The 17,693-nt window shown below is 45.4% G+C and overlaps 1 protein-coding gene across 8 annotated transcripts in view; it reads right to left on the reverse strand.

Annotated features, from left to right (window-relative positions):
• The window catches only part of TRMT44 (tRNA methyltransferase 44 homolog), a 79,792-nt gene that overhangs the window by 51,805 nt on the left and 10,294 nt on the right, over positions 1-17,693 (reverse strand). For 5 of the 8 annotated variants that reach the window (XM_063705168.1, XM_055384430.2, XM_019025519.4 and 2 more), the window contains exons 2-6: positions 15,910-16,024; positions 6,534-6,753; positions 4,348-4,416; positions 3,387-3,494; positions 1,582-1,653 (exon numbers count right to left, since the gene is read on the reverse strand). In XM_063705168.1, the coding sequence (XP_063561238.1) occupies positions 1,582-1,653; positions 3,387-3,494; positions 4,348-4,416; positions 6,534-6,753; positions 15,910-16,024 (584 nt within the window). Of the gene's footprint in view, positions 1-1,581; positions 1,654-3,263; positions 3,495-4,347; positions 4,417-6,533; positions 6,754-15,909; positions 16,025-17,693 lie in introns of all 8 variants that reach the window. The other 3 variants (XM_031010118.3, XM_063705169.1, XM_055384432.2) reach the window with 2 other exon arrangements.

Here is a 17,693-nt window from a genome sequence, read left to right on the forward strand (position 1 = left end):
TCACTAGTGGCATTGTGTATGGGTCCTGCAGTGCCACTCGAGGTTTACAGTATTGCACCAAACACGTTGAAAAATACCAGAGATCACGTTTCACTGGGCTATGCAACTGACTGGAGGAATGAGCTGGTGCCACAGAGGTGATCGTGTCACACAGCATTTTAAATGGGCACTTGAAACGTGGGCTCACTGCAGTAGGAACGAGCAGTGACCAGGAAATTTTACAGTAGCACTGAATGGACTACAGTTAGTTTCATGCAATTATGATTCAATACTGCATCTTTACATCCACGTTTCTCTTGACAGAGAATGACACCACATACAGTCTGGGTTTGTGTAAGTTTTGATAGATTTTAACTTCTTATAATAGATTTGTATGTATTTCATGGTTGTAAATGGTAAAATAGACTAGTATGTATGTATATTTAATGCATTCAGGACATATCTACCTTTTTCTGAATTTTTTTCAATATTTCTAGGTTATGCATTTCATCTGTCAGGTTTTTCAAATTGTTGCAAATTTCCGACAAAATTTTCCAATGTATTTATTGAAAAAAATTTGTATAAAAGTGGCCCACAAAGTTCAATCCCGTGTTGTTCAAGGGCCAGCTGTACTTGTATTGTTGTTATCTACAATTCAACGGAACATTGTACAGCCATTAACAACATGCTTGCAAATAATTGTCAAAGACTTCAGAAAATGCCTAGAATGGGATGTTAAATGAGCAGAAGCAGCCAGGGTCAAAGTTCCGTATACACCATGGTCACAAATATTATTTTTTAAAACTGTAAATGTGTACATATTGATTTCCCTAAATAAAAGAGAGTGATTATCTCTGGGTAGGGGCATTAAGAAAAGTGAGACTGTTTCAAGTCCTAAAAAAGGGAAATGTCAAGGGTAAAGAGAATTGGCCCAAAGATATGAGAGAAATTACGTAGGACTGCACAGTCTGCCCTACACATCATCTGTGTGCCCGGAGGTGATCCCGCCAGGGGGCATCTCGCTTCCGTGCTGGGCACCTGGCTGCCTCCACTTGCTCATGGGGGTGCTCCAAGAAGCCTTCTCAGAGGCCCCAAGTGGGGTCAAGCCCCTCCTCTGAGTCCCCACAGCCCTCTAAACCTTCTATCCCAGCCCTGGCACAGCCACCGCCCTTTGTGGCTCATCTGCAGGTGTCCCCATCCCTGGCGCAGTCCTGGCAGGCAGGGTACTAACTGCTTGCTGACTGAACGAGCAGCCTTTGGGAGGCCTTGGAGAAGACTTCGCAAAATGCACGGGGCACAGCCCCCACCTCAAGGCTGCACGGGAGCACCCCACACAAGATATAAACGGCACCAACAAACTCAGGGAGAGACAGCACTTCTGCCTGGAGGTCAGCGCCCTTCAGTCAGTTTAACCAGAAGGTTATGCGAAGTCTAGTTTCATCTCTCTTTTTCTCTTCTCTAATTTCAGAGCACTTAGATTAATGTGAAGGTTTACTATCAGCATGTCTGCTTGACCTATACAAAGAGACACATTCATTACAGCAATTCCCACTGGGAGCTAAGCCATGCTGAGATCAAGGGCATGCGTAATAAAGACGGTACCTCTAACTGAGTTTGTGGTCCATACATGTCCCAGATTTTTCTTCTTCGGACATCAATCCCTCTGCCTGGATGCTGAAAAAATTAATTTTAGAAATCAAAGGTTAACCTTAGCACTTCATAATAAGTTAGCAAGAACACATTAAAGCTCTGCAGGCACTGCCAGCAGGATGAAGGGCAAGAGAAGAGCTTCCTGCCAGCAACTCATACCCGTCCTGATGCGTCCAGCGCACCAGGTGCCATTACCCCGTGATACGATGGCCAGCTTAGCCACTTCCTGCTAGCGGCAACAGCTGGAACCTGCAGCCCAGTCTGGTGGTACCAAGCTGATTTTCTTGCTGCTGTACTGCACAGTACTGTACTGATGGCCTGCACATATTTGCCTACGCCTCTAAGAGCTTGGAATGCCCTTTTTCAAGTGTGTCATTAGCATTCGTGGATGACACCAGAATTTCTCAGCTGTCTAAAACAGACACCCACACCCCTGCAAGGCAGGTAAGAAGGTGTACTGCGCTAATGGTCATTATAATGGGACATGGAGTTCAAGATGGGACATGGAGTTGAGTGACCACAGTGGCCTTTAGTGTGGGAACATTTCCAGGGCCAGTGCCCCAGGGAGCACACCTGAGAATGTGAGCCAATTCTCTACTCTCAGTCAAGGTCAGCTGCCGGCTCTTCTTGCCCCTTGGCCACACTCATTGGCTCTCATAGGGCAAACTTATTTATTCCAAGCCTGCAGAAGAGGAGGGGTGCACGAGACACCTCCCAGCTGTCTCCAGGTACCAGCTACCAAGCTGCCACCTGATACACTACCACCCCCATAACCAGCTTATAGGTATTATGATTAGAAACTCATTCTTTAATAACACACTTGAAAAAGGGCATTGTAACAACCATTTCAAGCTCTTACAGGTGTAGACAAATACGCGCAGCCTATCAGTACAGTACTGTACAGTACAGCACAGCAGGAAGATAATCAGTTTGGTACCACCAATACTGGGCTGCAGGTTCCAGCTGTTGCCCCCTAGCAGGAAGTGGCTAAGCTGGCCATCGTATCATGGGGTAATGGCACCTGATGCGCTGGACGCACCAGGAGGGGTATGAGTTGCTGGCAGGAAGTTCCAGGCACAAGACACCCACCCCTGCTGACCGTGCTACCTGGGCAGCTGCCGCTCTCAGCCCAAGAGTGCTTTCACTGCATCAGCTGAACATCCAGAAAATGAGGGCAAAACCCAGTACCACACTGTTCCATACTGTAGTCTGTGTATACATGACTGGCCGTCCGAGCCAGAACTGAAGCTTCTCTTATTTGTTTTTCTTTTTTTTGCAGAGATGGGGTTTCACTATGTTGCCCAGGCTGGTCTCAAACTCCCGGGCTCAAGTGATCCACCCGCCTCAGCCACCCAAGTGTTAGGATTGCAGGCGTGAGCCCCGTGCGTGGCCTGAAGCTTCTCAAGTGCAGAACCTGCCTTGCTTTTTATCTCCCTCCAGCTCCTTGAGATGGTGGGTTTCAAAAGAAAAATCTGACAGCAAAAAAACATCCACGCTACTCAAAGCCTGTCATTTTATAGGTCCATGCCGGGGCCTGGGGACTTCCTCTTAGGTCCAATGAGATCACCACGTTTCCCTTGTTTTAGGAGCTGTTTGTTTATCAAAGTAACAGATATTTGTAAGTCTCTACCTACTCTGATAGCTGGCTGACTCCAAATCCAGGCTGTATCAGCAGAAAAAGATGGCAGTGAACCCTGTGCCTGACTTGAGGAAACTCTGGACAAGTTACCAGAAAAGGTGATGGAGCCGGGCCTTACCCCCTCACTGCTCAGGATGTGGACCAGGAGGCCATTTCCACAGCCCAGGTCCACAAAGGACTGCCTGGCAGTTAGTCCCCTCTCAGCCCTTTCTTCTTCCCATAGAATCTAAGTGAAGAGAAAAACAAAACAAAGTCAGGTGGTAATTCACTCTACGCAAGAATAATTCAGACACAAACTGGTCAAAGAAAACTCTGAGTGAAAGGAAACTTGAAATCATCTACACTAAACATTCTTTTTTTTTTTTCTTTTTTTGAGATGGAGTATTGCTCTTGCCGCCCAGGCTAGAGTGCAATGATGCAATCTCAGCTCACTGCAACCTCCGCCTCCTGGGTTCAAGCAGTTCTCCTGCCTCAGCCTCCCCAGTAGCTGGAACTACGGGCACCTGCCACCACGCCTGGCTAATTTTGTATTTTTAGTAGAGACAGGGTTTCACCATGTTGGCCAGGCTGGTCTCAAACTCCTGACCTCAAGTGATCCGCCCGCCTCGGCCTCCCAAAGTGCTGGGAATCACAGGCGTGAGCCACCGAACCCAGCCTACTCTAAACATTCTTATAGATAAGTAAACCAAGATGATTAAATCAGAGGGCATGTCCAAATGTAGCCAGCTAGCGAGCCAGCTGATGAAAGGGCTAGAAGGTTCTAGGCCAGGGCCAGAAGACACGTGTTCCTCAGTGCTTCCCTGTGCCAGCCGGTGCCTTCACGATGACTGCTGAGTGTGGACGTACAGTTTCGCCTGCAGGTCAAGTTGGAACCCGAGGTCAAGTTTCAACCCAAACTTGTTGTATACGCATCAAAAGGACCACATGAAGTCAAACCATTACACGAGAAACCAACCTTGGCCAGCAGAATTGTGAGCACCGGCAGTTATGGATTTGGAAAATGTCCTTCACTACAGGGAGCATCTGCCTGTAGCAACCTCCACCCACTCCAGAGAAGCTGAGGTCGCTTGCACCCTTACCAGTAGGTATGCTGCGATAGCCACATCTTCATACACGAACTTCTCAGGATCGGTGACTTCAGGCCACACCTAAAACAGTTTCAAGAGCAAACGTAAATTGTTCGGTTTCCCCACCACCATTTCCCAATACTTTAAATATCCCTATAAAGCATAAATCAAACTGGACTAATCGTACACTAAAATAGGAAACATAAGCTCAAAGGCAGGAATTCACAACTGGTTTCTTACAATAAAAGATTTACATAAAGAAACAAGGCATGCCAAGAACAATCCAATCCAAAGCAAGATTTCACAATCAACAGAATGTACCTAAGGCATTTAGCTGAGGCAGTGGACACAGAGGAAACACTTAGCTACACTGTGCTCATTGTCTATGCAGATAAGGGCAACAAACAAGGAAACTAGGCACGGGAGTGAAACTAGGGCAGGGAGAGCTGCGAGCCACAAACTAGGAGACCAGTGCTCCAGCCCCTGGTCCATCAGTGGCTGCTGTCACCCTACCTGTCAAACAGGGATAAAGCCATGCCTCAACTAACACACGGGATAATCAAGGTGCTCTGAAAACTGTAAAGCACTAGCTGTGCAAAAATGAGCTCTCATTATTAAAATTAGCCATGTTCAGAACTGGCATTAGGCAAAACAGGAAAAACCAATGGCCAATGTTAAAAGTTGAAATTTCTATTTCCAGTCACAGCGCCTTAGACAATACAGATGAACCATCCCACTAGAAACAATTTCAAAAGCTGGAAAAACATAAAAAGCACCTTCTGGACGGTACCAAATAGCTAACAAGATGGCAAAGGACCACGAGGCCAGGATGTGGGAGGGAGCCCAGCCTCAGTCAGCCAACCCCGGGGACCCACAGGTGCTTCAGCAATAATGAAAGGTCACAGCTTTAAGCCTGTGACCTTTGGGGTGCTTTTGTTACAGAGCAAGAGGTGACTGATTAAAAAAATACATGGAAGCCGGGCAGTGGCTCACGCCTGTAATCTGAGCACTTTAGGAGGCCAAAGCAGGCAGAACACTTGAGCCCAGGAGTTCAAGAACAGCCTGGGAAACATGGCAAAACTTTGTCTCTACAAAAAATACAAAAAATTAGCCAGGCATGGTAGCATGCGCCTGTGGTCCCAGCTACTAGGGAGGTTGAGCTGGGAGAATCGCTTGAGCCCGGGAGGTTGAGTCTCCAGTAAGCCAAGATTGCACCACTGCACTCCAGCCTAGGCGACAGAGTGAGAGCCTGTATCAAAAAAAAAAACAAAAACAAAAACAAAAACAAAAAGATGGAAATGACAAATTGTGGTTACTCGTAGGAGGGGGAGGAAGATGGGAACTAGGAAGAATAGTAAGTAGCTTTGACTCTACCAGCAATGCTTCTGCCTTAAGCTGGGCATAAACACACAGATGTATTGGGGGAACCCGCCCCCAATTCGGGGGTCCCTGACTTCCCGCAACACAGATGTTTCTTGTTATACTGTTTTTACATCTTAGATAGAAAGTTTAAGCACATGTTATTATGAAATGTATCTCCTTTTGGGAACTGCTCTTTTGTACTTTAACTTCACATATTTTCTTAAAATATATTTAAGTTTATACAAAGAATTATGGTAATTTAGCCATTTTTTTTTTCAAGGTTCCATTACTTTTCAATTAAATATTTCCCTGTAGGTCTCTTGAAAACAAATAATATACAAGTAAAGATCAATCGTTTTCCATTATATATCTGTCTATGTTTTTGTTGTGTGCACCCCTAAGTATGTCAAAGTACAGCCTCCAACAGGAAAAACAATTTTACCTGGAAGAGTTTGATTATTTTACCTCATTTAAATTAAGGGGGGGCTGGGCACGGTGGCTCACACCTGTAATCTTAGCACTTTGGGAGGCCAAGACGGTGGATTGCCTGAGCTCAGGAGTTCAAGACCAGTCTGGGCAACATGGTGAAACCTCATCTCTAATAAAAATACAAAAAATTAGCCAGGCGTGGTGGCGTGTTCCTGTAGTCCCAGCTAGTCAAGAGGCTGAGGCAGGAGAATCTCTTGAACCCGGGAGGCAGAGGTTGCAGTGAGCCAAGATCACACCACTTCACTCTGGCCCTTTTTTCTTGGGTGACAGAACAAGACTGTCGCAAAAAAAAAAAAAAAAAGAAAATCATGAAGGGGGAAAAATCAGATATTCTCCACCAGAATTACCTTAACCATTTCCTTATACTTCTTTTTAAGTTCCTGGTAAGCCTTGCTATACTTCATAATGGAGATGAGGGAAAGGGTGCTTTTAAAGTCACTCTTCTTGTTCTCTACAGACCACTTGGCCAACTTGGCCAGCAACTCTTCTCCAAGCCACGTGGGTTTGGGATACACGATTCCATCTGAATGCCATCTTTCTGGACAGAAAATTAAAACAGATATGAACCTTTAAAAATAAGAGAAATATGAATAAGCACAGATATGTTCAATTCTTATTTTAAAATTATCTATTTATTTACCTAACGAAGAAAACAGAAGCTAAGACATCTATATTACCAAAAACATAAAACGAACTAGAACTAGTTACAGAACTTTCATCTAATAGAGAAAAACACGTAAAAAGCACAGAGAATCCCTCTTTTCTTGCAAACTTTGTTAAGAACATATTTACACACCACAAAGCCCCTGAGGCGGCTGAACAAATAAAGGCCTCTCTCCTGCTGCTTCATGCACAAGGAGCCACAGTCTAAGCGTCCGAGGATTTTCCTAACATTTCTATTCTTTACCATTTTCACACATGCAACTCAAATGAGTATACTGGCTCACCGAATAGCTACTTGCCAGAAGGCGAAGTGCTCGGCCACAGAGATAAAGGCTGCTGTGCATTTTGCCGGCTTATTTTGTCTTTCACATGTCTTCTGCCATCAGAAGGTTCATGACAGCGGGGGGCTTCTGTCTGTCTTGCTCACTGCTCCGCCCCCAGGTCCCAGCAGTGCTGACACATAGCAGGCACTGTTCATGGATGCATTCAATAAATGAGGAAAAGCTCACAATCCTTGGGAGGACTGGCGGGACAGATACAAACCCAGATAACAATACACTGTCCAAGGGCTGCGTTTGGGGCAGCACAGGGAAGTGGAGGGCATTAAGTTTGCTGGGCAGATGAGAGAAAGCTACGATAAAAGTGACATTCAACGGACATTCCTAAGAACAAGCAGATCCCAGCCACTGGGTGAGCGGGACAGAGCCGGAGGGCCTCACAAGTGTGCTGAGGGCGCGGCAGCAGCATGGCCCCGCTGGAGGGGACAATGGCAAGTGGTCCGTCTGGTGAGAGCTGTGGTTTCCAGGTTTTCTGCCACCATGGTGCATTAGAGGGACACAAGTCACTTCCAGAAGATTCTCCAGAGAGTCAACCCCAAAGTGGGTCTGAACCTTTCCCCTGGCCCAGCTCCCTGCTCGTGACTGTGAGGTCTGTCCTGCTCAGTCCAGAAGTGTTCCTGCTGGGCCTGACACTAACTTTGGTGGCCCCTGCACACTGCAGACAGATTCTGCCCAAGGGGCGTTCCTCGCTCTTCCCTGGGCCTCATGCTCTTCCCCAGGGTCCCCCAGAGGTCCATACGGCCTCCTCCTTCATCCGCCTCTCTTCCGTGTCCCTTCTCAGAGGCCTTCCCACATACCTCGGCCACACTCTGCCATTTCTATTGAGGGGACACAGTCCTGCTTGGCTGAGTTTTCCTCCCTACACCACCTAGTATGGGAGCAGATATTCTCCACTGCCCCAGGAGACTCACTTCCTGCTGCGTGCCAGCCCTAGCACATGCTGGGCACACAACAAATGTTGCTGAAAATGAATCGAGCTGCGAAGAAGCATGCACATCGACAGTGGAGCCCCTCATTTGTGTTCAACTCAGAAGGCAGTACATCTGGCCCCTGAAGTGTGACCTGTGCCCAGAGACTGCAAGGAACAGCGGCCCGGTGAGGCTATGACTAGAAATGCCACCCTGGGAAGGTGGGGGCAGCAGCCACGTCCTCAGTAGCTCGTTAAAGAGCAGTGAAGGTCACTCCGATGCCGACTAGAAATGCCACCCTGGGAAGACGGGAGCAGCAGCCACGTCCTCAGTAGCTTGTCAAAGAGCAATGAAAGTCACTCCAACGCAGCAGGCACATGCCAAGCACCTCCTGCAACCCCGCCCTGCACCAGGTGCCCACTGCCCCCAAGACAGGCACCACTTTCTGGCTAACGGGCACACAGCTCAGCATCGCCGAGCACAGAGGTGCCTGGCACAGGTAAGCATGGCTTCTCCTAGTGTCTGCCCTCACTCCTCACTCTCCAACAAGGGCATGCTAGCAGGAAGGGACCTCAGGGCAGGATCCCCTGACAACTCGGGGCAACCTCTGGATGGTTCTCAAAGGGCTTCAAGCTCCAGGGCCTCAGCACCCCTTTCAAGCACGAAGGCTGCAACAGATCCATGTGAGGCCCAGCCCTGCCACCTCCTCAGAGGCTCAGGAATGATTAAACCCATTTCAAGGTGAGCAGACAGAGGGCCAGGAGGTAGAGCACATACCCAAGACCACACTGCTAGTGGGAAGCCCATGCTCTTCTCGCCACACCCCTCTGCTTTCTAGGAAGCCCCGGGCAAACTCATTCCAGTTACTCAGACATTATCCCCAAGACTGTTTCGGAAAGTACAGCTTGGATGTGGCACTCAGGAAAATGTCAGCTGACAAGTCATGAATGAATTCACCCCTCCTCTGACTTTTTCGTTTTAAAAATACCAAACAGTATTAATTAAATTTTATACTTTCTTTTTTTTTTTTTTTCCAGTTTTTCTTTTTTTTTTTTTTATCTTTTTTTTTTTTTATTATACTTTAAGTTTTAGGGTACATGTGCACATTGTGCAGGTTAGTTACATATGTATACATGTGCCATGCTGGTGGTATATCTCCCAATGCTATCCCTCCCCCCTCCCCCCACCCCACAACAGTCCCCAGAGTGTGATATTCCCCTTCCTGTGTCCATGTGATCTCATTGTTCAATTCCCACCTATGAGTGAGAATATGCGGTGTTTGGTTTTTTGTTCTTGCGATAGTTTACTGAGAATGATGGTTTCCAATTTCATCCATGTCCCTACAAAGGACACGAACTCATCATTTTTTATGGCTGCATAGTATTCCATGGTGTATATGTGCCACATTTTCTTAATCCAGTCTATCATTGTTGGACATTTGGGTTGGTTCCAAGTCTTTGCTATTGTGAATAATGCCGCAATAAACATACGTGTGCGTGTGTCTTTATAGCAGCATGATTTATAGTCCTTTGGGTATATACCTAGTAATGGGATGGCTGGGTCAAATGGTATTTCTAGTTCTAGATCCCTGAGGAATCGCCACACTGACTTCCACAATGGTTGAACTAGTTTACAGTCCCACCAACAGTGTAAAAGTGTTCCTATTTCTCCACATCCTCTCCAGCACCTGTTGTTTCCTGACTTTTTAATGATTGCCATTCTAACTGGTGTGAGATGATATCTCATAGTGGTTTTGATTTGCATTTCTCTGATGGCCAGTGATGATGAGCATTTTTTCATGTGTTTTTTGGCTGCATAAATGTCTTCTTTTGAGAAGTGTCTGTTCATGTCCTTCGCCCACTTTTTGATGGGGTTGTTTGTTTTTTTCTTGTAAATTTGTTTGAGTTCATTGTAGATTCTGGATATTAGCCCTTTGTCAGATGAGTAGGTTGCGAAAATTTTCTCCCATGTTGTAGGTTGCCTGTTCACTCTGATGGTAGTTTCTTTTGCTGTGCAGAAGCTCTTTAGTTTAATTAGATCCCATTTGTCAATTTTGGCTTTTGTTGCCATTGCTTTTGGTGTTTTGGACATGAAGTCCTTGCCCACGCCTATGTCCTGAATGGTAATGCCTAGGTTTTCTTCTAGGGTTTTTATGGTTTTAGGTCTAAGGTTTAAATCTTTAATCCATCTTGAATTGATTTTTGTATAAGGTGTAAGGAAGGGATCCAGTTTCAGCTTTCTACATATGGCTAGCCAGTTTTCCCAGCACCATTTATTAAATAGGGAATCCTTTCCCCATTGCTTGTTTTTCTCAGGTTTGTCAAAGATCAGATAGTTGTAGGTATGCGGCGTTATTTCTGAGGGCTCTGTTCTGTTCCATTGATCTATATCTCTGTTTTTGTACCAGTACCATGCTGTTTTGGTTACTGTAGCCTTGTAGTATAGTTTGAAGTCAGGTAGTGTGATGCCTCCAGCTTTGTTCTTTTGGCTTAGGATTGACTTGGCGATGCGGGCTCTTTTTTGGTTCCATATGAACTTTAAAGTAGTTTTTTCCAATTCTGTGAAGAAAGTCATTGGTAGCTTGATGGGGATGGCATTGAATCTGTAAATTACCTTGGGCAGTATGGCCATTTTCACGATATTGATTCTTCCTACCCATGAGCATGGAATGTTCTTCCATTTGTTTGTATCCTCTTTTATTTCCTTGAGCAGTGGTTTGTAGTTCTCCTTGAAGAGGTCCTTCACATCCCTTGTAAGTTGGATTCCTAGGTATTTTATTCTCTTTGAAGCAATTGTGAATGGGAGTTCACTCATGATTTGGCTCTCTGTTTGTCTGTTGTTGGTGTATAAGAATGCTTGTGATTTTTGTACATTGATTTTGTATCCTGAGACTTTGCTGAAGTTGCTTATCAGCTTAAGGAGATTTTGGGCTGAGACAATGGGGTTTTCTAGATAAACAATCATGTCGTCTGCAAACAGGGACAATTTGACTTCCTCTTTTCCTAATTGAATACCCTTTATTTCCTTCTCCTGCCTGATTGCCCTGGCCAGAACTTCCAACACTATGTTGAATAGGAGCGGTGAGAGAGGGCATCCCTGTCTTGTGCCAGTTTTCAAAGGGAATGCTTCCAGTTTTTGCCCATTCAGTATGATATTGGCTGTGGGTTTGTCATAGATAGCTCTTATTATTTTGAAATACGTCCCATCAATACCTAATTTATTGAGAGTTTTTAGCATGAAGGGTTGTTGAATTTTGTCAAAGGCTTTTTCTGCATCTATTGAGATAATCATGTGGTTTTTGTCTTTGGCTCTGTTTATATGCTGGATTACATTTATTGATTTGCGTATATTGAACCAGCCTTGCATCCCAGGGATGAAGCCCACTTGATCATGGTGGATAAGCTTTTTGATGTGCTGCTGGATTCGGTTTGCCAGTATTTTATTGAGGATTTTTGCATCAATGTTCATCAAGGATATTGGTCTAAAATTCTCTTTTTTGGTTGTGTCTCTGCCCGGCTTTGGTATCAGAATGATGCTGGCCTCATAAAATGAGTTAGGGAGGATTCCCTCTTTTTCTATTGATTGGAATAGTTTCAGAAGGAATGGTACCAGTTCCTCCTTGTACCTCTGGTAGAATTCGGCTGTGAATCCATCTGGTCCTGGACTCTTTTTGGTTGGTAAACTATTGATTATTGCCACAATTTCAGCTCCTGTTATTGGTCTATTCAGAGATTCAACTTCTTCCTGGTTTAGTCTTGGGAGAGTGTATGTGTCAAGGAATGTATCCATTTCTTCTAGCTTTTCTAGTTTATTTGCGTAGAGGTGTTTGTAGTATTCTCTGATGGTAGTTTGTATTTCTGTGGGATCGGTGGTGATATCCCCATTATCATTTTTTATTGTGTCTATTTGATTCTTCTCTCTTTTTTTCTTTATTAGTCTTGCTAGCGGTCTATCAATTTTGTTGATCCTTTCAAAAAACCAGCTCCTGGATTCATTGATTTTTTGAAGGGTTTCTTGTGTCTCTATTTCCTTCAGTTCTGCTCTGATTTTAGTTATTTCTTGCCTTCTGCTAGCTTTTGAATGTGTTTGCTCTTGCTTTTCTAGTTCTTTTAATTGTGATGTTAGGGTGTCAATTTTAGATCTTTCCTGCTTTCTCTTGTGGGCATTTAGTGCTATAAATTTCCCTCTACACACTGCTTTGAATGCATCCCAGAGATTCTGGTATGTTGTGTCTTTGTTCTCGTTGGTTTCAAAGAACATCTTTATTTCTGCCTTCATTTCGTTATGTACCCAGTAGTCATTCAGGAGCAGGTTGTTCAGTTTCCATGTAGTTGAGCGGCTTTGAGTGAGATTTTTAATCCTGAGTTCTAGTTTGATTGCACTGTGGTCTGAGAGATAGTTTGTTATAATTTCTGTTCTTTTACATTTGCTGAGGAGAGCTTTACTTCCAACTATGTGGTCAATTTTGGAATAGGTGTGGTGTGGTGCTGAAAAAAATGTATATTCTGTTGATTTGGGGTGGAGAGTTCTGTAGATGTCTATTAGGTCCACTTGGTGCAGAGCTGAGTTCAATTCCTGGGTATCCTTGTTGACTTTCTGTCTCGTTGATCTGTCTAATGTTGACAGTGGGGTGTTAAAGTCTCCCATTATTAATGTGTGGTAGTCTAAGTCTCTTTGTAGGTCACTCAGGACTTGCTTTATGAATCTGGGTGCTCCTGTATTGGGTGCATATATATTTAGGATAGTTAGCTCCTCTTGTTGAATTGATCCCTTTACCATTATGTAATGGCCTTCTTTGTCTCTTTTGATCTTTGTTGGTTTAAAGTCTGTTTTGTCAGAGACTAGGATTGCAACCCCTGCCTTTTTTTGTTTTCCATTTGCTTGGTAGATCTTCCTCCATCCTTTTATTTTGAGCCTATGTGTGTCTCTGCATGTGAGATGGGTTTCCTGAATACAGCATACTGATGGGTCTTGACTCTTTATCCAACTTGCCAGTCTGTGTCTTTTAATTGGAGAATTTAGTCCATTTACATTTAAAGTTAATATTGTTATGTGTGAATTTGATCCTGTCATTATGATGTGAGCTGGTGATTTTGCTCATTAGTTGATGCGGTTTCTTCCTAGTCTCAATGGTCTTTACATTTTGGCATGATTTTGCAGCGGCTGGTACCGGTTGTTCCTTTCCATGTTTAGCGCTTCCTTCAGGAGCTCTTTTAGGGCAGGCCTGGTGGTGACAAAATCTCTCAGCATTTGCTTGTCTGTAAAGTATTTTATTCCTCCTTCACTTATGAAGCTTAGTTTGGCTGGATATGAAATTCTGGGTTGAAAATTCTTTTCTTTAAGAATGTTGAATATTGGCCCCCACTCTCTTCTGGCTTGTAGGGTTTCTGCCGAGAAATCTGCTGTTAGTCTGATGGGCTTCCCTTTGAGGGTAACCCGACCTTTCTCTCTGGCTGCCCTTAACATTTTTTCCTTCATTTCAACTTTGGTGAATCTGACAATTATGTGTCTTGGAGTTGCTCTTCTCGAGGAGTATCTTTGTGGCGTTCTCTGTATTTCCTGAATCTGAATGTTGGCCTGCCTTGCTAGATTGGGGAAGTTCTCCTGGATAATATCCTGCAGAGTGTTTTCCAACTTGGTTCCATTCTCCGCATCACTTTCAGGTACACCAATCAGACGTAGATTTGGTCTTTTCACATAGTCCCATATTTCTTGGAGGCTTTGCTCATTTCTTTTTATTCTTTTTTCTCTAGACTTCCCTTCTCGCTTCATTTCATTCATTTCATCTTCCATTGCTGATACCCTTTCTTCCAGTTGATCGCATCGGCTCCTGAGGCTTCTGCATTCTTCACGTAGTTCTCGAGCCTTGGTTTTCAGCTCCATCAGCTCCTTTAAGCACTTCTCTGTATTGGTTATTCTAGTTATACATTCTTCTAAATTTTTTTCAAAGTTTTCAACTTCTTTGCCTTTGGTTTGAATGTCCTCCCGTAGCTCAGAGTAATTTGATCGTCTGAAGCCTTCTTCTCTCAGCTCGTCAAACTCATTCTCCATCCAGCTTTGTTCCGTTGCTGGTGAGGGACTGCGTTCCTTTGGAGGAGGAGAGGTGCTCTGCGTTTTAGAGTTTCCAGTTTTTCTGTTCTGTTTTTTCCCCATCTTTGTGGTTTTATCTACTTTTGGTCTTTGATGATGGTGATGTACAGATGGGTTTTCAGTGTGGATGTCCTTTCTGTTTGTTAGTTTTCCTTCTAACAGACAGGACCCTCAGCTGCAGGTCTGTTGGAATACCCTGCCGTGTGAGGTGTCAGTGTGCCCCTGCTGGGGGGTGCCTCCCAGTTAGGCTGCTCAGGGGTCAGGGGTCAGGGACCCACTTGAGGAGGCAGTCTGCCCGTTCTCAGATCTCCAGCTGCGTGCTGGGAGAACCACTGCTCTCTTCAAAGCTGTCAGACAGGGACATTTAAGTCTGCAGAGGTTACTGCTGTCTTTTTGTTTGTCTGTGCCCTGCCCCCAGAGGTGGAGCCTACAGAGGCAGGCAAGCCTCCTTGAGCTGTGGTGGGCTCCACCCAGTTCGAGCTTCCCGGCTGCTTTGTTTACCTAATCAAGCCTGGGCAATGGCGGGCGCCCCGCCCCCAGCCTCGCTGCCGCCTTGCAGTTTGATCTCAGACTGCTGTGCTAGCAATCAGCGAGATTCCGTGGGCGTAGGACCCTCCGAGTCAGGTGTGGGATATAGTCTCGTGGTGCGCCGTTTTTTAAGCCGGTCTGAAAAGCGCAATATTCGGGTGGGAGTGACCCGATTTTCCAGGTGCGTCCGTCACCCCTTTCTTTGACTCGGAAAGGGAACTCCCTGACCCCTTGCGCTTCCCAGGTGAGGCAATGCCTCGCCCTGCTTCGGCTCGCGCACGGTGCGCGCACCCACTGACCTGCGCCCACTGTCTGCAACTCCCTAGTGAGATGAACCCAGTACCTCAGATGGAAATGCAGAAATCACCCGTCTTCTGCGTCGCTCACGCTGGGAGCTGTAGACCGGAGCTGTTCCTATTCGGCCATCTTGGCTCTCCTCTCCGCCTCAGTATCTGCCTTAAATTTTATACTTTCTATACAGGCCCAAATACCATATGGAATTAAGGGTGCTTATTAAACTGCTGCTTTATAATAAGTATCACTGAATACTTACTACAGAAGGAACCATCACCTATTCCCCATTACTAAGTCATAAAAAATAACAAAATAGGCTGGGCTTGGTGGCTCATGCCTGAAATCGCAGCACTTTGGGAGGCCAAGGCAGGTGGATCACCTGAGGTCAGGAGTTTGAGACCAGCCTGGCCAACACGGCAAAACCCCGTCTCTACTGAAAATACAAAAATTAGCCAGGTGTGATGGTGGGTGCCTGTACTGTGGAGACTGAGGCACGAGAATCACTTAAATGCAGGAGGTAGAGGTTGCAGTGAAATGCGATGGCACCAATGCACTCCAGCCTGGGCAACAGTGTAAGACTGTCTCAATAATAATAATAACAATAACAATAAAGAAATTTGAGTTTGACTTCAGAGCTAACGCTAAGGGCTGCTGATCATCACAGCCACAGGGAAGGTAGAGATCAGAGACCCCAGCCAGGCTGTGACCACCCAGACTCAAGGCCAGGCACCAACAGGAAGAGCAACATGGCCTGGGCACATAAGCTAGCAACTGCATCCCTACAAACCATAACCACCTCAGAGACAGGACCTTAAGCTCTCTGGCAACCCAGAATCCTTTGGCTACCTAAAGAAATCCTCAATGGAAACCATAAAAATAGGAGTCCCCTGTCCAGCTCTTACCATTCTTCTTTGCTATGACTGAGCTGAATTTGATACACATTGCTCATCTTAACCTTTAAGTTCCCCTCATCATCTTCTTCCAAAGGCAAAAACGTTACGGTTCCATTGAGGACATCTGGAAAGAGAAAGAGAAGAAGGACAAATTACAACTGCCTAGCTACCGTCTCATCAGAAGCAGTATTAAAAATAGGCATGAGTCAAGCACGATACTTTCAATCCCCCAGCACTCTATTCACAATGGCACTCCAGGAGAGGAGCTTTTGCCTTTCATTCACTGCTACAGCCCAGAGCCTAGAATGTGCCAGGCATACAGCAGCCATTCTCTGCAAGTATCTGTTGAGAGATGCATGAGCCAGGACCTGAGGGAAGAGCCAGCCAATGTGGACTCTATTGGAACTTGAGAGCTACAATCAGAGAAAACAGGGGACCTCTGCCCTGAGTGTCTGCCACAGCCTGACCATGATCTTCGAGTGTGAGCAAGGCACAGAACACTGCTCAGCCATCAGAGGCCAGTTCAGGAAAGCGGATATCAGTCCAAGCCTTCCTAACAACCGCTTTATGTTGTGTGGAGCCCTTGCTGCATGTAGGGACTTCACAGTCACCTTCCCATTAAAATATAAGCAGAGTGGCATATTCCTAAGCTAAATTTACAGCATTCTGTCAGTTTGTGTGGATACTTAAGGTTTGGTTGTATAAAGTTCTATCTCTAAAATCAATCGTGTTTACCTTTGATATTAAAAAAAAATTGCAAACTCTGTTAAAGAGGAATATACACTTCACAGGCCAAATATGCACAACTGTGTTCACCTTCCACAGCAGATGAAAGAACAAGACCTGCCAAAAGGAAGCAGAGGCTGAAGTGGCTAAGTGGATTCAGATGGAAAGCAAGCAGTGTGGGGCCGAGAAAACTCTAACAATCAGAGTCTACTGCTATGGAATACAGGGTGGCCAGGGAAGTCCTCCCTAGTTAGGTGACATTTGAGCAGAGAGCCAAAGGAGGTCAGGGAGTGTGCCATGGGGCACCTGGAAGAAGAGTGTTTCAGACACAGGAGCAGCAATTGCAAAGGCCCTAGGGCAGGCGTGTGCTCAGGTGCATGGGGAATGGAGGTGAGTGGCATGGACAAGGTGCCAAGCGGTAGAAGGTGAAATCAAAGGGTAACAGGGCCCACCCAGGTCACATAGGGCCTTGCACTTCACAGAAGTACAGCTTTTACTGTGAGTGAGACCAGAGAGAAGAGGACTGACACAATGCATCATTCTTTCCACGAATTATCTCATTTAAAAACTGCAACAGGACCAGGCGTGATGGCCCATGCCTGTTGTCCCAGCACTTTGGAAGGCCAAGGTGCGAGGCTCACTTGAAACCAGGAGTTAGAGACCAGACTAACAAACACAGTAAGACCCTATTTATACAAAAAATAAATAAAGTAAAATAAAGCTCACAACTTTATCATCCAGTATTATTTTCACCATCCTCTGGATCAGGGTTTCTCAGCCTCAGTGTCATTGGCACGTGTGGCTGGATAACTCCTTATTGTTGGGAGTTGTCCCGTGCACTGTAGCATGTTTACCAGAAGCCCTGGCCCCTACCCACTAGATGCCAGCAGCATCCTCTCCCTCCCTGCCCAGTGTGGCAACCCCAAATCTGCTGTCACTGTTGTCGCTACACAATGATAAATTTCGATTTTTAAAATTTTTAAATTTTTCATTTTTGTGGGTGCATAGCAGGTATATATATTTACGGGGTACATGAAATGTTTTGATCCAGGCATGCAATGTGAACT

This window comes from Gorilla gorilla, chromosome 3 (assembly GCF_029281585.2).
Source record: "Gorilla gorilla gorilla isolate KB3781 chromosome 3, NHGRI_mGorGor1-v2.1_pri, whole genome shotgun sequence".
NCBI classification, from domain to species: Eukaryota; Metazoa; Chordata; class Mammalia; order Primates; family Hominidae; genus Gorilla; species Gorilla gorilla.